Source organism: Chiloscyllium plagiosum, unplaced genomic scaffold, assembly GCF_037043375.1.
Source record: "Chiloscyllium plagiosum isolate Xiang-an unplaced genomic scaffold, Cpla_swu_hap1 HiC_scaffold_28, whole genome shotgun sequence".
NCBI classification, from domain to species: domain Eukaryota; kingdom Metazoa; phylum Chordata; class Chondrichthyes; order Orectolobiformes; family Hemiscylliidae; genus Chiloscyllium; species Chiloscyllium plagiosum.
In genome coordinates, this window is record NW_028270166.1 from 5835300 (window position 1) to 5861800 (window position 26501).

At 45.9% G+C, this 26501-nt stretch overlaps 2 protein-coding genes and 1 long non-coding RNA gene across 3 annotated transcripts in view; 2 read left to right on the forward strand and 1 right to left on the reverse strand.

Moving 5' to 3' along the window:
• The window catches only part of yjefn3 (YjeF N-terminal domain containing 3), a 240549-nt gene that overhangs the window by 108608 nt on the left and 105440 nt on the right, over positions 1–26501 (reverse strand). The gene's annotated exons all lie outside the window — the stretch shown is intronic.
• LOC148142489 (uncharacterized) overlaps positions 1–26501 on the forward strand; it is a 153122-nt gene that overhangs the window by 90649 nt on the left and 35972 nt on the right. The window contains exon 2 of the long non-coding RNA XR_015751798.1: positions 15618–15807. This is a non-coding gene — a long non-coding RNA (uncharacterized LOC148142489). The remainder of the gene's footprint in view (positions 1–15617; positions 15808–26501) is intronic.
• Positions 8323–9252, forward strand: LOC148142490 (uncharacterized). Its single transcript, XM_087976221.1, has one exon. It carries the CDS (start codon positions 8323–8325, stop codon positions 9250–9252), a length of 930 nt encoding a protein of 309 aa, XP_087832347.1.

The following is a 26501-nucleotide window of genomic DNA, read 5'->3' on the forward strand; positions in this document are numbered from 1 at the left end:
ATTACCCTGTGCTATCCCCACCCGAGGGAACATTACCCTGTGCTATCCCCACCCGAGGGAACATTACCCTGTGCTATCCCCGCCCAAGGGAACATTAGCCTGTGCTATCCCCATCCGAGGGAACATTACCCTGTGCTATCCCTGCCCGAGGGAACATTACCCTGTGCTATCCCCGCCCGAGGGAACATTACCCTGTGCTATCCCCGCCCGAGGGAACATTACCCTGTGCTATCCCTGCCCGAGGGAACATTACCCTGTGCTATCCCCGCCCAAGGGAACATTACCCTGTGCTATCCCCACCCAAGGGATCATTACCCTGTGCTATCCCTGCCCGAGGGAACATTACCCTGTGCTATCCCCGCCCAAGGGATCATTACCCTGTGCTATCCCTGCCCGAGGGAACATTACCCTGTGCTATCCCCACCCAAGGGATCATTACCCTGTGCTATCCCTGCCCGAGGGAACATTACCCTGTGCTATCCCCGCCCAAGGGAACATTAGCCTGTGCTATCCCCATCCGAGGGAACATTACCCTGTGCTATCCCTGCCCGAGGGAACATTACCCTGTGCTATCCCCGCCCGAGGGAACATTACCCTGTGCTATCCCCGCCCAAGGGAACATTACCCTGTGCTATCCCCACCCGAGGGATCATTACCCTGTGCTATCCCTGCCCGAGGGAACATTACCCTGTGCTATCCCCGCCCAAGGGAACATTACCCTGTGCTATCCCTGCCCGAGGGAACATTACCCTGTGCTATCCCCGCCCAAGGGAACATTACCCTGTGCTATCCCTGCCCGAGGGAACATTACCCTGTGCTATCCCTGCCCGAGGGAACATTACCCTGTGCTATCCCCGCCCGAGGGAACATTACCCTGTGCTATCCCCGCCCAAGGGAACATTACCCTGTGCTATCCCTGCCCGAGGGAACATTACCCTGTGCTATCCCTGCCCGAGGGAACATTACCCTGTGCTATCCCCGCCCGAGGGAACATTACCCTGTGCTATCCCTGCCCGAGGGAACATTACCCTGTGCTATCCCTGCCCGAGGGAACATTACCCTGTGCTATCCCCACCCGAGGGAACATTACCCTGTGCTATCCCCACCCGAGGGAACATTACCCTGTGCTATCCCCGCCCAAGGGAACATTACCCTGTGCTATCCCTGCCCGAGGGAACATTACCCTGTGCTATCCCCACCCGAGGGAACATTACCCTGTGCTATCCCCGCCCGAGGGAACTTTACCCTGTGCTATCCCTGCCCGAGGGAACATTACCCTGTGCTATCCCTGCCCGAGGGAACATTACCCTGTGCTATCCCCGCCCAAGGGAACATTACCCTGTGCTATCCCTGCCCGAGGGATCATTACCCTGTGCTATCCCTGCCCGAGGGAACATTACCCTGTGCTATCCCTGCCCGAGGGAACATTACCCTGTGCTATCCCCGCCCAAGGGAACATTACCCTGTGCTATCCCCGCCCGAGGGAACATTACCCTGTGCTATCCCTGCCCGAGGGAACATTACCCTGTGCTATCCCCGCCCGAGGGAACATTACCCTGTGCTATCCCTGCCCGAGGGAACATTACCCTGTGCTATCCCAGCCCGAGGGAACATTACCCTGTGCTATCCCCACCCGAGGGAACATTACCCTGTGCTATCCCCACCCGAGGGAACATTACCCTGTGCTATCCCTGCCCGAGGGAACATTACCCTGTGCTATCCCCGCCCAAGGGAACATTACCCTGTGCTATCCCTGCCCGAGGGATCATTACCCTGTGCTATCCCTGCCCGAGGGAACATTACCCTGTGCTATCCCTGCCCGAGGGAACATTACCCTGTGCTATCCCTGCCCGAGGGATCATTACCCTGTGCTATCCCTGCCCAAGGGAACATTACCCTGTGCTATCCCTGCCCGAGGGAACATTACCCTGTGCTATCCCCATTCGAGGGAACATTACCCTGTGCTATCCCTGCCCGAGGGAACATTACCCTGTGCTATCCCCACCCGAGGGAACATTACCCTGTGCTATCCCCGCCCGAGGGATCATTATCCTGTGCTATCCCCACCCGAGGGATCATTACCCTGTGCTATCCCCGCCCAAGGGATCATTACCCTGTGCTATCCCCGCCCAAGGGATCATTACCCTGTGCTATCCCTGTCTTAGGGGTGCTTGACAGAGATAATGTAGAGGAAGCTTTATTCTGTATCTAACACCATGTTGCTCCTATCCTGGGAGTGTTTGATGGGGACAGTGTAAAGGGAGCTGTAAATTGCACCTAATCCCAAGCTGTACTTGTCCTGGTGATGGATCACTCTATATTTAACCTCGTGCTGTCCCTATCCTGGCAACGTTTGATGGGGGACAGTGTAGACAAAGCTTTACTCTGTATCTAACCCCATGCTGTCTGTGCCTGGGGAGTGTTTGATGGTGCTCAGTGTAGATGGAGCTTTATTCTGTATCTAACACCATGCTGACTATATCCTGGGAGTGTTTGTTGGAGGATAGTGCAGACTGAGCTTTACTCTGTAGCTAAAGCCAATCTATCCTTGTCCTGGGAGTGTTTGATGGGGACAGTGCAGAGGGAGGTTTACTCTGTATTTAACCCCATGCTATCCCTGCCCTGGGAGAGTTTGATGGGGGATAGTGTAGAAGGAGCTTTAGATTAGATTACTTACAGTGTGGAAACAGGCCCTTCGGCCCAACAAGTCTACACCGACCTGCCGAAGCGGCAACCCACCCATCTAACACTACGGGCAATTTAGCATGGGCAATTCACCTAACCTGCTCATTTTTGGACTGTGGGAAGAAACCGGAGCACCCGGAGGAAACCCACGCAGACACGGGGAGAACATGCAAACTCCACACAGACCGTCGCCTGAGGCGGGAATTGAACCTGGGTCTCTGGCCCTGTGAGGCAGCAGTGCTAACCACTGTGCCAGTATCTAACTCCATGCATCCCTATCCTAGGAGTGTTTGATGGGGACAGTGTAGAGAAAGCTTTACTCTGTATCTAACCCCGTACTGTCCCTGTCCTGGGAGTGTTTGATTGTGATAGTGTAAAGGGAGCTTGACTCTGTATCTAACCTTGTGCTGTCCCTGTCCTGGGAGTGTTTGATGGCGATAATACAAAGCTTGGAAATCAAGTTTGAAATCTGTCTCTCGAAGTGAATTGCCCCTTTAACACAGGGGTGGCGATGGTGTAGTGGTATATTTGATAAACCAATAATCTAGAGACCCTGGAAATGTTCTGGGGACCTGAAATTGAATCCCACCCCACCCCACACAGCAGATGGTGGAATTTGAATTCAATACATATCTCGTATTAAGAGTCTAACGATGACCATGAATCCATTGTCAATTGTCAGAAAAACCCATCTGGGTCACTAATGTCCTTTAGGGAAGGAAACTGCCATCCTACACGTGACTCCAGACCCACAGCAATGTCACTGACTCTTAAACTACCGTCTGGGCAATTAGAGATGGACAATAAGGGCTGCCTGGCCGGTATTGACCTCACCCCATGAATGAACTTGAAAAAAAATTAATAAAGAATCATAGAATTCCCTACAGTGCAGATAGAGGCCATTGGGTCCATCTTGTCTGCACCAACGCTCCGAAGAACATTCCATCCAGAACCACCTCCCCACCCCCATAACCGTATCACATATGTTTGAACAAATATATTATTCCTCCGTGAATCTTAACCATGAGATTCAAGTTCACCACCCTGTTTAATAGCAGAGGGACAGTCTGCCATTTCATGTGGAGGAAAAGAATATGTGGGGGCTCTCACTCAGTCAAACACCTGAAACTGTTTCAGTTGAAACCTTGATGCAGATGGAGAAGGTTTTTCAGATCAACTGATCTTCTATCTTTTAGAATGCCCTGGGTATTAATCGCTGACTTATTCCATTCACAGTCCTGGCAGGAGAATGTTTGGCAGTACCCCAGGCTGTTCAATTATCAGCTCGATACACAAGAAAGAACTCAACAAAAAAAAATCCTTTCTCAAAATACCCAGGGCAATTTGTTTGTTTTTGACACAATTCCTCCAGAAATATCATGCCATTTGAAAGTGTGGGAACTGTTTTTGACTTCAATAACAAGATTGTAGCCTAGAAGCCCTCTGGACCTGTTACTGGAAAAGGTGCTTTCTTCCCTAGAATCTGGATTTGAGGGGAATTGACACTATTTTGCAGTCAGTGCCGTGTTGATCAATAGGTCGTGTCAAGAGCTGACTGAAAGTAAGAAGAAAAACAAACTGAAAAATGTTCACTTTTCATCAGACCTTCCTGAAGCATAAACTCTGTTGCTCTCTCCAGATGCTTCCTGACTTGCTGAGTTTTTTCAGCTCTTTTTGTTTCTGACTTCCAGCACCTTTACCTTCTGCTGTTGACTAAAAATTAGACTGAGGGAGTTAAAGGTGATGATAAACTCAAGTTCCCCTCCAAGTGACATTGAGTCAAAGACATTCACAAAATAGTCATCTAATTCCAGCTCACGTCCCCTTTTAAAATGTTTAAGTGGCCTCTGCAAAGGACATTGGAGTATTGGAAATGAAGGTTCACAAGAATTGGGAGAAATAATGTTGATGGAATTGCACCCATTGGAGGACAGAAGATTGAGGGATGGGAGATTCAACAGGGGAGTTCAAAGTTCTGAAAGGGCAAATTGGAAATAATTCTTCCTCACCAATGTCAGGGGAGCGACCTCTTAGATTAATGTTGGAAAAATGAAGGAAGCGTTTTGGAGCTTTCGTTTAATGGAAAGGGTTATCAGAATCTGGAATGTTTCACCATCAGTACTGAATGGCTTAAAGACAAAGCAGAGATGGGGGAACAAGGATTAAGCAAAGGGATGGTATAAAAAGCTGAAGCCACGATAACGAGTATAAAAGCAGCCTTGAATCCGAATGTTTCCCTAACAGTGCTCTTTGTGGTGGTTTGTGAGCTGGATTCTATGAGATGATAGGAAATAGGAATAGAGGTAGGCCATTCAGCCCCTCGAGCCTGCTGCGCCATTCAATAGGATGATGCCAACTTCCTGCCCTTTCCCTATAACCCTCTATCCCTGACTGATCAACAATCTATCTCAGCCTTCAACATAGACCAGGACTCTGCCCCCACAGCTGTCTATAGGAAGGAATTCCAAAGACTCTCAACCCTCTGACAGAAGAAATTCCTCCTCATCTCTGCCTTAAATTGGTGGCCCTTCATTCTTAGACTTAGATCCTAGACTCTCCCAAGAGGAGAAACAGCCTCCCAGCGTTGACTCTATCAAGCCCCTTAAGAATCCCATATGCTTCAATGAGATCACCTCTCTTTCTTCCAAATTCCAGTGAGTTGAGTCACAACCTGTTTAACCTTTGCTGATAAGACAATCCCTCCATCCTAGGGATCATCCTGGTGAACATTTTCTGAAATGTCTCCGATGAAATTACAACTTTCGTTAAATAAGGGAGACCCAAAATGCTCACAGTATTCCAGATGTGACCTCACCAGTGCATTGTAGAGTTGCAGAAAGAATTTCCGACTCTCATACTCCAATCCCCTTGAAATAAGGGCCAACGTTCCATTAGCCTTCCTGAATACCTGCTGCCCTGTGTACGAGCTTTCTGTGTTTTGTGCAGAAGATCTGCCAAGTCCCTTTGTGTTGCAGCTTTTCTCCATTTAAATAATATTCTGTTCCTTAGCTGTCCTTTCCAAAATGGGCAATGATTCGTATTGGTTGGGTATGTCTTGTGGGGAGGGGGTGTAGTGGATGGTGAGGAGGGGTAGGAGGGAGATGGGTTGTGACTGGATCGGAATAGGGCACAGGTTGATTGTGACAGCTCTATGCCTCATGTTAAAACACTCATTGACCAGACTCAAACACAAAGACTGAAGGTTTGTGTAAGGATCAATGGATGGCACATTTTCAAAATTTTGCAACGTAGAAAAATGGAATTCCAGAGGGGAATAATCTGCTTCTTGTGATGTTGGCTGAGGGATAAACAACAAGCCAGGGCACCTAGGAAGTCTGTTCTTTGAAAAAGTGAAGATTAGATCTATTCTGGCTCTCTGAGAAATTGGGCAGGACCCAAATTTAATGTCGCATCTGGACAATAGCTGCTTTGACAGTACAGCTGTCCTTCAGAATGGTACAGGCAGTAACACTTTGTGCTCCAGTCTCTGGTGTGGGGCTAGAACTCACCATAGACTCGTAGAGATGTACAGCACAGAAACAGACCCTTCAGTCCAACCCATCCATACCGACCAGATATCCTAAAGTAATCTAGTTCCATTTGCCAGCACGTGGCCCATATCCCTCCAAACCCTTCCTATTCATATACCCATCCAAATGCCTTTTAAATGTTGCAATTGTACTTGCCTCCATCACTTCCTCTGGCAGCTCATTCCATACACGTACCACCCTCTGTGTGAAAATGTTGCCCTTTAGGTCCCTTTTAAATTCTTCCCCTCTCATCCTAAACCTACGCCCTCTAGTTCTGGACTCCTCCACTCCAGGGAAAAGACCTTGTCTACTTACCCTATCCATGCCCCTGATGATTTTATAAACCTCTATAAGCTCACCCCTCAGACTCCGATACTCCAGGGAAAACACTCCCAACCGATTCAACCTCTCCCTATAGCTCAAATCCTCCAAACCTGGCAACATCCTTGTAAGTCTTTTCTGAACCCTTTCAACTTTCACAACATCTGTCCAATAGGAAGGAGACCAGAATTGCACTCAATGTTCCAAAAGTGGCCTAACCAATGTCCTGAATAGCCACAACATGACCTCCCAACTCCTGTACTCAATGGTCTGTCCAATAAAAGAACACATACCAAACACCTTCTTCACTATCCTATCTACGTGCGACTCTACTTTCAAGGAACTATGAACCTGCACTCCAAGGTCTGTTTGTTCAACAACACTCCCTAGGACCTTACCATTAAGTGTATAAGTCCTGCTCTGATTTGCCTTTCCAAAATGCAGCACCTCGCATTTATCTGAATTAAACTCCATCTGGCACTTCTCAGCCCATTGGTCCATCTGGTCCAGATCCTGTTGTAATCTGAGGTAACCCTCTTCACTGTCCACTACACCTCCAATTTTGGTGTCATCTGAAAACTTACTAACTATCCCTCTTATGTTTACATCCAAATCATTTTTATAAATGATGAAAAGTAGTGGACCCAGCACCGATCCTTGTGTCTCACCACTGGTCACAGGCCTCCAGTCTGAAAAGCAACCCTCAGCCACCACCCTCCGTCTTCTACCTTTGAGCCAGTTCTGTATCCAAATGGCTAGCTTTCCCTATATTCCGTGAGATCTAACCTTGCAAATCAGTCTACAGCAAAAATATTCCCATTGTAATACTAAAGAAACCAGACAGTCGGGAAAAGTGCTTTACAAGCTAATTTGTTTTCTCCTGAATCCTGTAAAACCCAAATTGCTGTCTTGTAAAATATGACAAGATAATGTTTGGAATGAAACAAAGAGGTGGTCTGCATTTTTGGAAAAATAAGTGTAATTTGTCTCATAGAAAATGAGCTGAAGGTTTTATTCATTTGACTTTTAGTAAATGGTATAATTGCTCATTTTGAGTTTTAACAGGAGCTTCTGACAGCATCAAAACAGAGCGCTGGATTTGGCATCTCTAAACTATTTTAGCTGGTTGGGGGAGAATATCCTCCCTAACCTTCTGTCACTGTGACACTGGGACTGAGTGTAACAAGGCAGCCAGTTAAAATGCATAAACCACTCTATGGGAGATTTGAGAAGGATGTTGGTGGAGAAACTGGACTTCATTGCAAATGCTTCTGGGTTGAGGAATGATCAGTTTGGGAGCACTCAGTGTTACATTCAGACTCAGATGACTTTTGGGTCTCCTGTAAAACTGCTTTAAGGTGACCATCAGGAAAGTGTCAAAAATGTGAATTATTTTAAAACCTGTTAAAACCAAAAGGAATATCCCACAATTCCTGTCAAGAGCCATCAGCAGTTGCATACTGTATCTGTTCTCTTAGTGTTGTGTGAAATCCCAACATTGAACCGCAAAGCCGGTCGGAAAGGTAAGTGACTGTTATTTGAGAACTTACCTAGACGACAACGGTCTTTTTGCAGCAGAGGGCGACGGGAGCTGGGCAGAAGTGAAGTCGGAGCGCAAAGCCAGTCGGGAAGGTAAGTGATTGTTATTTGAGTGGAGAAGGAACCCGAGACACTACACGTGTCATGTCTCCCACCCTCCCTCCTCCTCTAACCTAAAAACAAGGACTCAGTCGGCTGAACTTGTAAGCTACTTAGTGTTCTTGTTTTGGAGACTAAGTGTAGAGTTATGGCAGCGCAGGCAGTGGAATGTTCCTCCTGCAGGATGTTTGAGGTAGGGGTAACCACCGATGGTCCTGCTGACTTCACCTGCAGGAAGTGCAGCCAGCTCCAGCTCCTCACAGACCGCGTTAGGGAACTGGAGCTGGAGTTGGATGAACTGAGGATTATTCGAGAGGCTGAGAGGGTGATAGATGGAAGCTACAGGGACATAGTTACGCCAGGGAACAGAGATAGCTGGGTAACAGTTAGAGGTGGGAAGGGGAGGAAGCAGGCAGTGCAGGGTTCCCCTGTGGTCGTTCCCCTCAACAATAAGTATACCGCTTTGGATACTGTTAGGGGGGTCGGCCTAGCAGGGGTAAGCTGCAGTGACCGGGTCTCTGGCACGAGGTCCGGCTCTGAGGCCCAGAAGGGAAAGGGGGAGAGATGGAGAGCGCTAGTTATAGGAGACTCTATAGTTAGAGGGACGGACAGGCGGTTCTGTGGACATGGGCGAGACTCTCAGATGGTTTGTTGCCTCCCGGGTGCCAGGGTCCGAGACGTCTCAGACAGTGTCTTCAGAATCCTTAAGGGGGAGGGTGTGCTGCCAGATGTTGTGATGCACATTGGGACCAATGACATGGGTAGGAAGAGGGGTGGGGAGGTCATTCAGGAGCTCAGGGAGTTAGGCTGGAAGCTAAAAGCTAGGACGGACAGAGTCGCCATCTCTGGGTTGTTGCCGGTGCCACGTGACAGTGAGGCAAGGAATAGGGAGAGAGTGCAGATGAACACATGGCTGCAAGGATGGTGTAGGAGGGAGGGCTTCAGGTATTTGGACAATTGGACTGCATTCTGGGGAAGGTGGGACCTGTACAAGCAGGACGGGTTGCACCTGAACCAGAAGGGCACCAATATCCTGGGGGATAGGTTTGCTGGCACTCTTCGGGGGGGTTTAAACTAATTTGGCAGGGGGATGGGATCCGGACTTGTAGTCCAGCAAGTAGGTTATCTGTTTGTCAGGATGTCCAAGAATGTAGGGAGGCTGTGGAGAAGGTAGCACTGACAGGGAATACTTGCCGACACAGAGATGGGTTCAAGTATGTATACTTCAACACAAGGAGTATCAGAAATAAGGGGGGTGAACTTAAGACGTGGATTGGTACCAGGGACTACGATGTTGTGGCCATCACGGAAACGTGGATAGAAGAGGGACAGGAATGGTTGTTGGAGGTTCCTGGTTACAGATGTTTCAGTAAGATTAGGGAGGATGGTAAAAAAAGAGGGGGGGGGTGGCGTTGCTAATTAGAAATGGTATAACGGCTGCAGAAAGGCAGTTCGAGGGGGATCTGCCTTTGGAGGTAGTATGGGCTGAAGTCAGATATAGGAAAGGTGCAGTCACCTTGTTGGGTGTTTACTATAGGCCCCCCCAATAGCAGCAGAGATGTGGAGAAACAGATTGGGAAACAGATTTTGGAAATGTGCAGAAGCCACAGGGTAGTAGTCATGGGCGATTTTAACTTCCCAAATATTGATTGGAAGCTCTTTAGATCAAGTAGATTGGACGGGGCAGTGTTTGTGCAGTGTGTCCAGGAAGCTTTTCTAACTCAGTATGTAGATTGTCCAACCAAGGGGAGGCCATATTGGATTTGGTACTTGGTAACGAACCGGGACAAGTGATGGGCTTGTTAGTGGGTGAGCACTTTGGTGATGGTGACCACAATTCTGTGACTTTCATCTTGGTTATGGAGAGAGATAGGTGCATGCAACGGGTAGGTTTTACAATTGGGGGAAGGGTAATTACGATGCTGCAAGACAGGATCTGAGGAGCATAAGTTGGGAGCATAGGCTGTCAGGGAAGGATGTCGTGGAAATGTGGAACCTTTTCAAGGAACAGATACGACGTGTCCTCGATATGTATGTACCTGTCAGGCAGGAAAGAGATGGTCGTGTGAGGGAACCTTGGTTGACGAGGGAGGTTGAATGTCTTGTAAAGAGGAAGAAGGAGGCTTACATAAGGTTGAGGAAACAAGGTTCAGACAGAGCGTTGGAGGGATACAGGATAGCCAGAAGGGAGCTGAAGAGAGGGATTAGGAGAGCTAAGAGAGGGCATGAAAAATCTTTGGCGGGTAGGATCAATGATAACCCCAAGGCCTTTTATGCGTATGTGAGAAACATGAGAATGACGAGAACGAGGGTAGGTCCGATTAAGGACAATATTGGGAGACTGTGTATTGAGTCGGAAGAGATAGGAGAGGTCTTGAGTGAGTACTTTTCTTCAGTATTTACAAATGAGAGGGACCGTATTGTTGAAGAGGAGAGTATGAAACGGACTGGTAAGCTAGAGGAGATACCTGTTAGGAAGGAAGATGTGTTGGGCATTTTGAAAAACTTGAGGATAGACAAGTCTCCCGGGCCTGACAGGATATATCCTAGGATTATGTGGGAAGCAAGAGAGGAAATTGCAGAGCCGTTGGCAATGATCTTTTCATCTTCACTGTCAACGGGGGTGGTACCAGGGGATTGGAGAGTGGCGAATGTTGTGTCCCTATTCAAAAAAGGGAATAGGGATAACCCCGGGAATTACAGGCCAGTTAGTCTTACTTCAGTGGTAGGCAAAGTAATGGAAAGGGTACTGAGGGATAGGATTTATGAGTATCTGGAAAGACACTGCTTGATTAGGGACAGCCAGCACGGATTTGTGAGGGGTAGGTCTTGCCTTACAAGTCTTATTGAATTCTTTGAGGAGGTGACCAAGCATGTGGATGAAGGTAGAGCAGTGGATGTTGTGTACATGGATTTTAGTAAGGCATTTGATAAGGTTCCCCATGGTAGGCTTATCAGGAGGCATGGGATAGTGGGAAATTTGGCCAGTTGGATAGAGAACTGGCTAACCGGTCGAAGTCAGAGAGTGGTAGTAGATGGTAAATATTCAGCCTGGAGCCCAGTTACAAGTGGAGTTCCGCAGGGATCAGTTATGGGTCCTCTGCTGTTTGTAATTTTTATTAATGACTTGGAAGAGGGAGTCGAAGGGTGAGTCAGTAAATTTGCAGACGATACGAAGATTGGTGAGTTGTGGATAGTGAGGAGGGCTGTTGTCGGCTGTAAAGGGACTTAGATATGATGCAGAGCTGGGCTGAGGAGTGGCAGATGGAGTTCAACCCTGTCAAGTGTGAGGTTGTCCATTTTGGAAGGACAAATAAGAATGCGGAATACAGGGTTAACGGTAGGGTTCTTAGTAAGGTGGAGGAGCAGAGGGATCTTGGGGTCTATGTTCATAGCTCTTTGAAAGTTGTCACTCAGGTGGATAGAGCTTGTAAGAAGGCCTATGGTGAGGTGATGTTACAGCTGTACAGGACCTTGGTAAGGCCACATTTGGAGTACTGTGTGCAGTTCTGGTCGCCTCATTTTAGGAAAGATATGGAAGCTTTGGAGAGGGTGCAGAGGAGATTTACCAGGATGTTGCCTGGAATGGAGAATAGGTCATACGAGGATAGGTTGAGAGTGCTAGGCCTTTTCTCATTGGAACGGCGAAGGATGAGGGGTGACTTGATAGAGGTTTATAAGATGATCAGGAGAATAGATAGAGTAGACAGTCAGAGACTTTTTCCCCGGGTACAACAGAGTGTTACAAGGGGACATAAATTTAAGGTGAAGGGTGGAAGGTATGGGAGGGTGTCAGGGGTAGGTTCTTTACCCAGAGAGTGGTGGGGGCATGGAATGCGCTGCCTGTGGGAGTGGCAGAGTCAGAATCATTGGTGACCTTTAAGCGGCAATTGGAAAGGTACATGGATAAGTGCTTAAGCTAGGACAAATGTTCGGCACAACATCGTGGGCCGAAGGGCCTGTTCTGTGCTGTATTGTTCTATGTTCTATGAACAGGACATTAGTGAGAACACCCTACTCTTCTCAAATGTGCCCATGAGATTTTTTACACCAACACTAAGAGGGCAGACGAGGGGCTTGATTTAATGTCTCAAATAAATGGTGGAGCTGTGACGGGGCTGGTGGGAAGTTGCTATGAGGGACATGGGTAGGATGCAATTGGGCAAGGGGGTGAAGGAAACTAAAAGGGGAAAAGGAAAGGTAGTAGTTTGAATGCTGCCAACTCAGCTGGGTAAGTGCTTAGAAAACTGTAAATCACTGAGGTAAAGAATTCCTTGCAAATTAATCTCTGGCTTAGGGTGATATATGTTCAAGAATTTCCTATATGTGGAAGATATGGTAATGAACAATATGTCAATTGTTAAATTTAGACGGTTACATGGTGGCTCAGTGGCGAGCACTACTGCCTCAGCATCAAGGACCCAGGTTCAATTCCAGCCTCGGGTTCCAGACTGTCTGTGTGGAGTTTTCACATTCTCCCGTGTTTGTGTGGGTTTCCTCTGGGTGCTCTGGTTTCTTCCTACAGTCCAAAGATGTTCAGGTTAGGTGAAATGGCGAAGGGTAAATTTCCCCTAGTATTTAGGGATGTGTAGGTTAGGTACATTAGTCAGGTGTAAAATGTAGGGGAATGAGTCTGGGTGGGTTACTCTTCAGAGGGTTGGTGAGGGCTTGTTGGGCTGAAGGGCCTGTTTCCACTCTGAAAAGATTCAAGGATTCTAGATCTGAGATTAAGCTCTGAGGTGCAGTAGAAAGAGCAGTAACTGCCTATTTAAAAGTTTCCAGGTTTGTACATCTGATGCATTAGCTGTGATCTCATCCTGCGGCCGAGGGAATGTGTTTAGTTGATGGAGTTTGGTGTGTAGAAGTGTGTGCAAATTAGTTTTTTGGGAACAGATTTTGGTTAACTTAAACCTGTTGCCTGATGCCAATTTAAATCCTGTGGTGTCTACAAAATGAATACTTTCCTTGGGTGGTGAGATTTTAAGTTTAATGGAAGGTTATTAATGATTGAAGATATTGATGAATTCTTCTAATTTTTCTTCTGTATGAGTCCAATAAGTCAGAAGGGGTTCCAATACAGAAAGTATTATTAATGTGTGCTCGCATCACCCAACACATTAGTGAGAATGAAAAAGAAACTCCTAAAGGCCAAAAATAAGCCTCAAAAACCAGAAAGTAGCCCCCGAAAATCAAAATGTCCACCTTGAGAAAATCTGAAGGGGAGCCCTCGGGAAGTGTTTTGTGGGGAAGGAGAGAGAAAGCTGGGGTTCAGCTACATGTCTATCTCCTGTGATGAGTGCCACAGCATTGTTCTGCATGCTCTGGCCGTACGCCTTTATCAATTGAAGAAGAGACTCCATTCCCTCGAAACTTCAATTCTGGGACACCTCAGCTTTCTCTCCCTGCACGCTGGACTTACAGAAATAACCAACACAAGGTACAGAAGGCATGGGGGACCCTTTAGCTGAAATAATCATCTCTCTTCAATAACAACTGGGCTGTCTTACGAGGACAGACTGGCCTAGAATCAGAAGCAGGCCATTCAGCCCATTCAGCCCAAAGAGCATCCCACCTAGAACCAATCCTATAATCCTGCCTTTCCCATGGTTAACTCACCCAACCTGCACATCCCTGAACACTATAGACAATTTCCCATGGCCAACCCACCTAACCTGCACATCTTTGGACTGTGGGAGGAAACCAGAGCACCTGAAAGAAACCAATGCAGACACAGGGAGAACATGCAAACTCCACACAGACTGTCGCCCAAGGTTGGAATTGAACCCAGGTCCCTAGTGTTGTGAGGCAGCAGTGCAAACCACTGAGCCACCGTGGTGTGCCATGAATTCTCTCTACTGGAGTTGAGAAGAGTATGATGTGACTCGAGTGAAGTATGTAAGGCCCAGAGTGTTAGAATCATACAGAACAGGCCCTTCAGCCTACTGAGTCTGTATTGACAGAAAATACACCGCTACCTCCACTCATCCCACTATCCTACATGAGATCGACAGCCAACATTCTCAACACGGTAGATGTGGAAACGATGTTTGTTCTTGTGGGTGAATCCAGAATGGGAATGGGGTGGGGGGGGGGTTCATTGTTTTGAAATCAGAGCTCACAATTTCAGGACGGAAATTAGGTGATTTCTTTACTCTCAAAGGATTATGCAAATTTGGAACTTCCTGTCTCAGAAAGTGGTGGGAGTGAGGTCACAGAATACTTAGCAGCAGTAGATCGATTCCTGTTAGGCACGGGGATCAAAGGTTATCAGGCATAGATGAGAAGATGGAACACAAACAGATCAGCCATTCAGACCAGAGGGGCTGAATGGCCTATATTTGCCCTTTATTCCTATGTTAATGTAATCCCAACCTGTATTATTCAAGCCAGTGCAATGGATTTGGAGTCTGTCATATTGGGACATTAGAATTATTCATTAGCAATCATGATGTGGTCTGATTTCTGGGCCAATGCTTTAACAAAAGTCTCATTTTAATAAAGCTCAGAAGCAATCGACAAGATGAAACATGTTAAGATGTAGACCAGACTGACCCTAATGACTTTTCCACATGGAACTGCAACTTTCCCCAAATTCCACAGATTATTATAGGTCCAGTAATACATTTAACAAATGTGGCTGCAAATTGATGAGCTTTTTTTTTTAGAATTATTTTACCCTTGTCTTCTTCTGACCCAAAGTCTATCCATTTAGCTAGCCGGGAGCTTTGGATAATGAAGCTTTGCTTCTCTGAAGTCTGTCTTTGGAATCCATTCACCAGATTCTATGCACATTAAACTCAGACCTCCTCCTATTCCACTGCTTTGTTTTACTTTACAATTTAGTGGCTGTGTTGTCTTTATTTGGGCCTCTGGAGATGGTTGACATTTCTGGTGAGGTATTTAAGACTGGGGCCCGGGGTTCAGGATCACTGCTGCTGAGTATTGCTCAGTAATGGGTTCAAGTCAGTCTTCATGGCACTCAGAAGGCAGAATGTTCCTCTCTCAACAATTGCAAAGTTAACTCTTTCAACATACCACACAACAGAGGTTCAACCGAATGGTACAGGTAAAGCTCCCTCTATACTGTCCCATCAATACTCCAGGACAGGCATAGCACTGGTTGAATATAGAGCGTCACGTCAATGGATTATAACTTCAGATTGCCCATGGACTTATCAAACTGCTAATTCCAACATGTGTATTTTAAAAGGGGATTGCTATAGTCAGCTAAATGATTGTAAATTCAATGTCTGTCTGGAAAGAGAGACCCTGGAGTGTTACACCTGATGAGATATCAAAGAAGATTCAAAAGGTTGGACTTAAAAGGAAGGAATGTGTTACAATCTGAACTGTAATGTCCTGGCAGCTCTTCCAGGCTGTGAACATGATGTGAGAAAGGACAACATCTGGGTGACAGACATGTTTTGTCCCTTCCCCTTTCAGAATACACAGGAACAGGAGCTAAAAAACAGTTCAACACTGGTCGATGCGTGCTTGTGGAAGAAGGTGTGCTAGTGATGCGAGATGCTCATTTGTGCCAGAGGGTCAAGGTTATGGTGTGCATTAGCTTGGGTTCTAGAAGCACTGAAAGTCTGAATCACGATACTAACCACTAGTCACCCCTGCATCACAGGTAAATATCTCTCTCTCTGTGCCCCGTCTCTCTCTCTCTCTGTGCCTCTCTCTCTCTGCGCCTCTCTCTGTGCATCTCTCTCTGTGCCTCTGTCTCTCTCTGTGCCTCTTTCTCTCCCCCTCCCTCTCTCTCTGTCCCCCCTCTCTCTCCCTCCCTCCCTCCCTCTCTGTCTCTCTCTCTTTCTCTTTCTCTCTCTTTCAGGGCCGAAGGAAGCTAGGTAGCCAGTCAATGGAAATGGGGTGTAAGAATTCCAAACAATTTGCACAGTCAAGAATCTCAAAATCAACTTAACTATCAGTGTTTGATGATGCATGCTTCAAGAACCATCCAGAGACTGAACCATGTATCTTTTAATGTCTTCTGTATTTTTGGACTCACTGCTCGTTTCTAGTCTGTGAGTTAGTGTGTTGCATTATTATTTCTTTTCGTCCTTACTAACTAATGAACTCATCCTTCCCTTAATTCAAGAAAGCCTGGTTAAATTGGCTTATATTCGAACAAAACTTCACCTGGATCTGGGAGGAAGTTGTCCACAGGAGAGAAGATCCTTTATAAATTAACCTTGTTTCAACCAACTGAGGGGGTAAGTGAATAAACAAGGGGAGCCAGGTCATGCCTCTCCACCCAGGAGATTGAAACTTTGGGCTGTCTGATCTGGAGCCAGACAAACTTTGGGAAATTGGAGTACCCGAGTTCTGATGAGCTGGGAAAGTAATCAAAGTCAGACGTCAGACAACTCCAGGTTATAGACCAACAGGTTTTTTGAAATCACAAGCTTTCGGAGCGATGCCCCTTCGTCAAGTGACCTGTTGGACTATAATCTGGTGTCATGTGACTCCTGACTTTGCCCATCCCAGTCCAACATTGGCAGCTCCACATTATGGAAAGGTCAGTGGAAGCTGATACAACAGGAACTTCTAAAAAGGAATCGGATTTATCCCTGAAAATGATTCATTTGCAGGGCAACGGATCAGAAGACCAAGGGAATGTGTGACCAAGAGAAAAGTTCTTTCAAAAAGCTAGCATAGAACACAATGGAGTGAGTGGTCTCTTTCAGTTTTCCAACTGGTGATTCTCTCTATATCATTTCTGTTTAACGATGTCTATCTCTGCTTTTCCAAGATACTGAAAGTGCTTTGTGTGAAATCTAATATACCCAGTAGATATTCAACTAAATTAAGAAACTCTCATTCCAAAGATTATAAAGAATAAATGGCCCATGCTGTTCAATCTAGATAGAATATCTTAGAATAGCAGCAATATTAATAATTCTCTGACTACCACAGAAGGATTTTACAATATATGCCCATTGTTTCTAAATTGGTTCTGTCTTTCCTCATGACCTCCGAGTATTTTTACTTTCCATCCTTTTCGCGAATGGAACACTTTGTCTACTGTGTGTGATTACGAGGGCAAAGAGACAGACAGAGCATTGTCCAGCACAGCAAGAGGCCAATCAGCCCATCATTCCTGTGCCAGCTCTTGGCAAGGAGCTATAAGTAATCAGTGCCAATCCTCATGCTCCTTTCCCCATCGCTGCTGGGGAGATAATGGTCTAGGAGAAAATGAGGACTGCAGATGCTGGAGAATAGGAGTCGAAAAGTGTGGTGCTGGAAAAGCACAGCAGGTCAGGCAGTAATGGAGGAGCAGGAGAGTTGATGTTTAGAGCGTGAGCTCTTCATCAGGAATGTGGTCGAGTGATGTTATTGTTAGACTACTAATCCAGATTCAGGCAAAAGCCCTTCATCAGGAATAAAGGCAGAGAGCCTGAAGCGTGGAGAGATAAGCTAGAGGAGGGTGGGGGTGGGGAGAAAGTAGCATAGAGTACCACGGGTGAATGGGGGAGGGGATGAAGGTGATAGATCAGGGAGGAGAGGGTGGAGTGGATAGGTGGAAAAGCAGATAGGCAGGTAGGACAAGTGCGGACAAGTCATGGGGACAGTGCTGAGCTGGAAGTTTGGAACTAGGGTGAGGTGGGGGAAGGGGAAATGAGGAAACTGTTGAAGTCCACATTGATGCCCTGGGGGGCACCTCCTAGCAAAGCGCTTTAGGGAACATCTCCGGGACACCCGCACCAATCAACCACACCGCCCCGTGGCCCAACATTTCAACTCCCCCTCCCACTCTGCCGAGGACATGGAGGTCCTGGGCCTCCTTCACCGCCGCTCCCTCACCACCAGACGCCTGGAGGAAGAACGCCTCATCTTCCGCCTCGGAACACTTCAACCCCAGGGCATCTGTCTTCCTGAATATTCCCATTGAATCTGCTTCCATTGCCTTCTCAGACTATGAATTCCAGATCACAATAACTGGCTGTGGCTAAAAGATTTTTCCTTACTTCATCCCATGTTCATTTGCCAATGTTAAATCTGTACCTTCTGATTACTGCTCCTGCTGCCAGTGGAAACAGTGCCCAGGCAGAAATATAAACAGCTCCTGCACTTGAGCATCTGAATGGGTAAGAATTAGCAGCTGAAAACCTTCCAGCATTGACCTAGCCCTTCAGAAATTGAAGATTAAAATATCTGCAGTTGCTGGGATAGGGGTGGGGGGGAATTCCCAAGGACAAAATTCATAAAGACATTAAAAACTGTGTTATTTTTCATCTTCTTCATTTACTGTTTTTCTGACTCTAGGTCTGTGACCAGTGTTCTGCAAGGATTTCTGTTGTTTGTAATATACAGAAATGGACGGAAATGTCGGTGGTGTGATTAGTAGGTTTGCAGACGACACAAAAATTGGTGGAGTTGTGGATAGTGAGAAAGAATATCAGAGGAGATATCGGAATGTAGACCAGTTGGCATGTTGGGCAGAGATATGGCAGATGGAGTTTAATCCAGACAAGTGTGAGGTGATACACTTTGGGATGTCAAAATCAGGAAAAATTTTACAGTAAATGGCAGGACCTTTAGGAGCATCGGTATACAGAGGGATCTTGGGGAGCAAGTCCATAGCTCCCCAAGTGGCAGCACAAATGGATAAGGTGGTAAAGAATGCACAGCATGTTTGCTTTCATTGAGCAAAAAGATTGGCAAATCATGTTGCGGCTGTGTAAGACTTTACAAAAAACCGAAGGAACTGCTCATGCTGGAAATCAGAAACAAAAACAGAACTTGCTGGAAAAACTCAACAGGTCTGGCAGCACCTGTGGAGAGAAACCAGAGTTAACATGTCAAATCCAGTTCTGAAGAAAGGTCACTGGATCCAAAATATTAATCATTGAATTCCTACTAGGTGGAAGCAGGCCATCCAGCCCATCAAGTGCACATTGACCCTCCAAACTGCATCCCACCCAGACCCATACCTCTACCCTATCCCTGTAACCCTGCCTGCACATCCTTTGGACTGTTGGAGGAAACCAGAGCACCTGGAGGAAACCCGCAGACACAGAGAGAATGTGCAAACCCCACACAGACAGTTTCCCCAGGATAGAATTGAACCCGGGTCCGTGGGGCTGTGAGGCAGAGGTTGGGAGGTGCCTGGAACGCGCTGCCAGGGGAGATGATAGAAGCAGGGACATTAGCAAGGTTTAAGAGGCATTTAGACAGACACACAAACAGACAGAAAATAGAGGAATATGGACCATGGGATTAGTTTAGAATAGCACCATGGTCAGCGCAGAGCTGGTGGGCCGAAGGGCCTGTTTGTATGATGTATTGTTCTAAGTTCTGTAACAATATTGGAGATGGCGGAAAGGGTTTTTGTTTGGGTGAAGTCAAAGGTCATGTGATGGAACCCACAAGAATATTCCAGAATTCCATGAATTGTCAGAAAAGAGTAACAGAGCTTCATGGGAACACCATCCATCTACAAATTCACCTCCAAACCATACACCATTTGGCTTGGAACTACATTGCTGTTCCTTCAGTGTCACTGGGTTAAAATCCTAGAAACTTAGAAACTAGGGGCAGCAGTAGGCCATTCTGCCCATTGAACCTGCCCCGATATTGAATATGAACATGGCTGACCATTCAGGTTAGTACTCTATTCCTGCTTTCTCCACCATATCTTTTGATCCCTTTAGCCCTAGGAACTATACCTAACTCCTCTCTGGAAAATCCTGGGACTGCCTTCCAGCCATTACTGTGTGTCTCCTTCCACCACGCGGTGGTTCAAGAAGGCAGCTCACCACCTCCTTCTCAAGGATAGCTGGGGATGGGCAATAAATGCTGGCCCAGCCAGTGACACTCATCCTGTGAAAGAATAAATGTAATAAAATTTGTCAAATTGCTAAGTATTAAAGGAATATAATTCTGGGAACTCTCACTAGAAACCGTAAGGAGCCCATGAAAATGTATCCAACACTTTGGTTCCTGAGACTCTGCAAGCTGAGCTCATTAGGGAACGTGCAGAGTCATAAAGTGTGGTGCTGGAAAATCACAGCCTGTCAGGCAGCATCCGAGGAGTAGGAGAGTCGACATTCCGAGCATAAGCTCTTTCATTTATGTCCAGAACATCGACTCTCCTGCTTCTCAGATGCTGCCTGACCGGCTGTGCTTTTCCAGCACCACACTCTCAACTCTGATCTCCAGCATCTGCAGCCCTCACTTTCTCCCTGGGGACCTGGCAAAGCAAATCAATAAAGAGACTGATTTAAGGTGAGGAGTTGGAGCAGGTTAAGAATCCATGCTGGACCTTCTTAAATCTCTTCATTGGAAGCTTTACGGAGAGATTACTGGAAACCTGGATGAACTGGCACAAAGAGACATTTTTGTTCTGTCTGGATGGATTCTATTGACTTTCCATCAAAATGAGGCGCGAGAGAAGGAAGACCCTCAAAAAATCCAAACTCAGGAACTTTAAGGGTTTAGAAGCCCAGTTCAGACCTCCATATAACAAAAAGAAATATAAATGTACTGAAGAATGTGGAAGAAAGAGATTTAACAGAACAATGAACCAGAACTATTAGGGACAGTTAGGTCAGGGCTATTTTTTCTTGAATCTATAGAATACTGATGAGACCTTATCTAGAAAAGTGTGTCCAATTCTGGACAAGGCAGTTTAGCAGAGAGACCAGGAACTCTGGAGAAAAGTGAAAGCTGATGGATGACCTAATGTCTTAAAATTACCAAGGATAGATGCACAGAAGGTGCTTCCCCTTGGTATAGCTGGATTGGGGAGACCAAAGTGAGAGAACATAAATTAAAATAGTCTCCCAATAAATTCAATAGGGAATTTGGGAGAAACATTTTTCATCCAGAGGGTGCTGAGCATGTGGAACTTGCTCCTACAAGGAGTGATTAAGGTGAACGGAATGGATGCATTTATGCTGGGTAGATACATGGGGAGAAAGGAATCAGAGAATATATTGTTGGGTTCGATGAAGAGAGTGGAAAGTGGTTCACTGGAAACAGGGAAACCAACATTCGGTGCAGACACGATGGGTTGAATGGCCCCTTTTTGCACTTTAAGGATCTGACCATTCTTCTATGAAACATTGATCAGATGGATTGTAAAATTCTCTCTAAAATAGGGATTTTTCATTTTTCAATAGAACAGTGAGATAAGTTGCAAAGAAAAGTATAAGACAGTGGAAATGAGGTCCAAAGAAATCCAAAGTATGTGCAGGAAGAGGAGTGGGTGAAGCCACTGATAGCTCAGTCTGTGCCCTGTGTTCAAACAGACAGACATCTGCTCATTATTTCTATTTGATATAGCAGGTTCAGGTTCAAAAAAACTTTAATCATTTGGGTGTAATTAACAGTAACTAATTTAACCATTTGAGCCCAATTTGTAGCTTGGGCATAATGAACTATTATCATCTAATTATCTATAACTGGTCCTAATTTAACCATTTGAGCCCAATTTGCAGATTGAGTCTAATTAAATATTACTATCTATTCAACCTTAACTAATCTGAATTTTAATCATTTGAGCTATTACAGTTTGGCCAGTGGCCTCATGTTCAAATAGGCGGCGCAGTGTCTCAGTGGTTAGCGCTGCTGCCTCACAGCACCAGGAACCCTGGCTTGATTCCAGCCTCAGGAGACTGTCTGTGTGGAGTTTGCACATTCTCCCCGTGTCTGTGTGGGTTCCCTCTGGGTGCTCTGATTTCCTCCCACAATCCAAAGATGTGCAGGTTAGGTGAATTGGCCATGCTAAATTGCCCGTAGTGTTCAGGGATGTATAAGTTAGGGATAAATATAGGGTATGGGTATTGGTCTGGGTGGGTTACCCTTCGGAGGGTCGGTGTTGTTGGGCCAAAAGGGCCTATTCCCACACTGCAGAGATTCTACGAATCTTCTTCAAATGTAAATCGACTCTCACCTGACAAAGGAGCATCACTCCGAAAGCCTATGATTTCAAATAAACCTATTGGACTATAACGTGGCGTTGTGTGATTTCTGACCTTGTGCACCCCAGTCCAACACCGGCACCTCCGCATTAAACCTGTAGTGACCACACATGGAAGCAAATCTTTGTACCTGAAGCCCTTTAAGAAGTTAATGAAATGTGGATCAGGGCACAATGATAATGACAGGGCCTGCTTTCTCCAGGTAAGACAGATAAAAGCCCTGGTTTAATGAGGTCAGCAAGATCCCACAGGTAGAACCAAAAAGGGTTGGCATTGAGGGCTGGGCCTATGAGAGGGCTGTCAAATGGATAGGATTCTACCTGTCAATGTTCACAATTCATAGCACCAAATGGAAGTAGCCAATTGTCCTCCATTAGGGTTTGTCTTGATGGGTTGACGAGAGCGTGACGTGAGTGTGTGTTTGGGTTGTGTCTTCTATGCAAACAAACTTTTCCATGAATGTTCCTGGTGTCCTGGGTCCTCCTGGATTCTCGGTAGTGTTCTGGTTACTCAATGTGACCAAGTGTAAAGTCATCCAATATGGATCTTCATGGATAAAATGGGAATATATTCTAAGAGGGGACAACGTTAGAACCAGTGAAGGTCCAAAGTGATGCATTAATGTATGTCGATTGTTAAAATGAATGTGAAAATAATCAAAAAGTCAATTAGAACACCTAGATCCTCTGCCACCCAGGAGATCAATGGACAGAAGACATATGGAAACATCTGGTGCCACAAGTTCCATTCCAAATCACAAGCTTCGCCCCTGGGAACTAAATCACAGTCCTTTCAAAATCCTGTGACTCCCTCCCTGTCAGCATGTCAGATGCACCTCCACTCTAAAACATGCAGTGGGTCAAATAGGCAGCTCACAACCAACCTTCGTCAAGGTAATCGGGAATAAAACAATAAATGTCAATGACTCGCACATCTTAATATCTATACAACCCGGTAAAGATCATGCTTCAATCGACAGAACCCAGATGAGACTCATGACTAGAAGCACTGGGCGCCTCAGCTTAGAAACGAACCTTGGAGAGAGTAAAAGTGAAAAGTAAAGTCACCAAAGGCCTGCTCTCTGAGAGACAACTGATGAGAGCTTGACCTGAAGGTCACCATCCCTCAGGCAAGGAGACAGGTTGAGAATGAGGGTCCTTCATTGTAATCACAGTCAATACTGGAACTGAGTCTATCCTTTTGGTATCACTCTATCAGCCATCCAGCTAACTGAGCTATATGGCTTCACCAGAACAATGTCTGAACTATAAGGGTTAAATTACACAAACCTGGGGTTGTATTCCCTGAAATTTGTAAGTGATGATTTGATCAAAGTTCTCATCTTACGAATTAGCGTTCATTAGCAGAGAGATTGAATTCAAGAGTCGTGAAGTGATGTTGCAGCTGTACAGGACCTTGGTTAGACCACATTTGGAGTTCTGTGTGCAGTTCTGGTCACCTCACTTTAGGAAAGATGTGGAAGCTTTGGAGAGGGTGCAGAGAAGATTTACCAGGATGTTGCCTGGAATGGAAAATAGGTCGTACGAGGATAGGTTGAGAGTGCTAGGCCTTTTCTCATTGGAACGGCGAAGGATGAGGGGTGACTTGATAGAGGTTTATAAGATGATCAGGGGAATAGATAGAGTAGGCAGTCAGAGACTTTTTCCCCGGGTACAACAGAGTGTTACAAGGGGACATAAATTTAAGGTGAAGGGTGGAAGGTATGGGGGGGTGTCAGGGGTAGGTTCTTTACCCAGAGAGTGGTGGGGGCATGGAATGCGCTGCCTGTGGGAGTGGCAGAGTCAGCATCATTGGTGACCTTTAACTGGCAACTGGATAGGTACATGGATAGGTGCTTAAGCTAGGACAAATGTTCGGCACAACATTGTGGGCCGAAGGGCCTGTTCTGTGCTGTATTGTTCTATGTTCTATGTTCTTACGAAGAGGAGCAGGTAGAGTGAATGGAGAGTGAGAGAGTCACAGGACAGGAGCCATGTTCTTTCTCAGGAAACCCTGAGTAATGGGAACAGTTTGGAATTCTCTTCCACAACCTGCAAGTGATGTTAGATCAATTATTAACTTTAAGCTGTGATTGATAGAATTTTATTCATCAAAGGTGTCAGGGTCTGAGGTATTTTGGAGTGAGTTGAGGGAGTTCGATCACAGACCAGCCATGAATTCATAAATGTCATAGCAGGCTTGAGGGGATGAATGGCCTTCTGTTATTCATGTGTTCCCAGATGAATGATCTATCATTCCGTTTTGCCTTGAGCATGATTTCCAATAGAAGGGATGATTTCTTGAATCTCACGCACAGCAGCAGGACATCAGTTTGAAAAGCATTCCAGAGATTTTCAGAGGGAAACACTGACAATAAGTTATACTTAGATCTGGATTTAATACTGGCTTCTGCCGCACTCCCATTGACATTATTAACCACAGTCTCTAAACAATGTCTGTTAGTCAGGCTTCAACCTTTCAGGAGAACAGAAACGGCAGAGAGCAAGAGAGAGAGAGCTAACCAGAAGCTAAAATAATAGCCCGCTAATGATCTCACCAGTAAATGCACTCATGGGTGGGATACAAAATTATTCAGACATCCTGGTCCCAGTCTCACTCCTTACCCAGTGCTGAGTTACTTAGAATACACAACACAAAAACAGGCCATTCAGCCCAACACATCTGTACTGGTATTTATGCTCCACATTTTCATTGGATGTGCGAGTCATTGACATTTATTGTTTTGTTCCCGATTACCTTGACGAAGGTTGGTTGTGAGCTGCCTATTTGACCCACTGCATGTTTTGGAGTGGAGGTGCATCTGACGTGCTGACAGGGAGGGAGTCACAGGATTTTGAAAGGACTGTGATATAGTTCCCAGGGATGAAGCTTGCGATTTGGAATGGAACTTGTGGTAGTAGATATTTCCATATATCTTCTGTCCTTCTTTCCCCTGGGTGGCAGAGGATCTAGGAGAAGCAGGAAAGCTCAGTTGGCTGGATGGCCAGTACAGATTGATACTAATGGCATGGGTTCAATTCCCACATTGCCTGAGGTTACTATGAAGGACTCTCCTTCTCAACCTCTTCCCTTGCTTGAGGTGTGGTGACCCTCAGGTTAAACCCCCATCAGTTGTCTCTCTCTCTTCTCCAGTGGGATTATGGCTACTTTACCTTTAAGAGGTTCCAGTTGGGTAGACATTGTTACTGAAGGTTAGGACAGACTAACATAACCAGAAATATATAAAACAAAAAAAAATCAATCCTAACCCAAAATACAATCTGGAATGAAAGGTGGAAATGAGTAGGAGGGGGGTGTGAAAACAAATTGAGAAGACCATTATAGAAAATCATAGAAGCCCAGCCCGAAAGGAGGCCATTGGGCCCATGTTCTGTCTGGTTCTTTCCAAGAGAAACTCATCCAATCCCACGCCCTTTGTGAATGTGACTATTAATAAAGGAAAGAGATTGCAGAGGTGAGTAACAGTGTGGCAGTGTGGCTAACTTTTACATAAAGGTTTAATTTAGAAGTGTTTCATTTTAATTGCGCTCACTAGTGTTCCATCCTGCTCAATGCTCCTCACAGAATTTGATGGGGAAGAAAACCAGATAGAAAGTAACATTCCATCCAGTTTCATCTGCTTTCTGAAGGCGAGACTGCCAGGCCTGTATGGAAATTAATTACTTTAGTCATAGAGTCATTAAGATCTACATCACAGAAAAAAAGCCCTTCAGCCCATCGATTCTGCTCTGGATGAAACAACCACCTGACTGTTCTAATCCCATTTCCCAGCACTTAGCAAGTAGTCTTATCTGCCTTGACACTACAGGTGTACATCTAAAAACTCCTTCAATGTTCTGAAGGTTTCTGCCTCTCCCACCCTTACAGACAGTGAGTTCCAGATTCCTACCATCCTCTGGGTGAAGAAAGAAGTCCCTGACATCTCCTTTAAATCTCCTACCCATTACCTTTGATCTATGTCCCCATATCAGTGCTCCTTCTACCAATGGGAACAGCTTCTTCCTGTCTACCCTCCCCTCATAATATTATACATCACAGTCGTGTCTCCCCTCAGCATCTTCTGCTCCATGGAAAACAACCCCAGTCTGTCCAATCTCTCTTCCAAACTAAGACCCACTGGACCAGGCAACATCCTGTTAAATCTTCTCTACATTCTCTCCAGTGCTATCACATCCCTCCTATAATGTGGATTCCAGAACTGTGTAAATTACACTCACTGTGGCCTAACCAATGTTTTAGACAGTTCCCAGCATAAGCTCTCCCTGCTCTTAAACTCTATGTCTCGATTAACAAAGGCATGTATCCCACATACCTTCTTTATTCACCATCACTTTAGGGAGTGGTGTACATGCATACCCACGTCTCTCTGATCCTTGGT

What these genes read in the sequence shown, in the direction of transcription:
- LOC148142490 (XM_087976221.1), top strand. Translation starts at nt 8,323, where the DNA reads ATGGCAGCGCAGGCAGTGGAATGTTCCTCCTGCAGGATGTTTGAGGTA.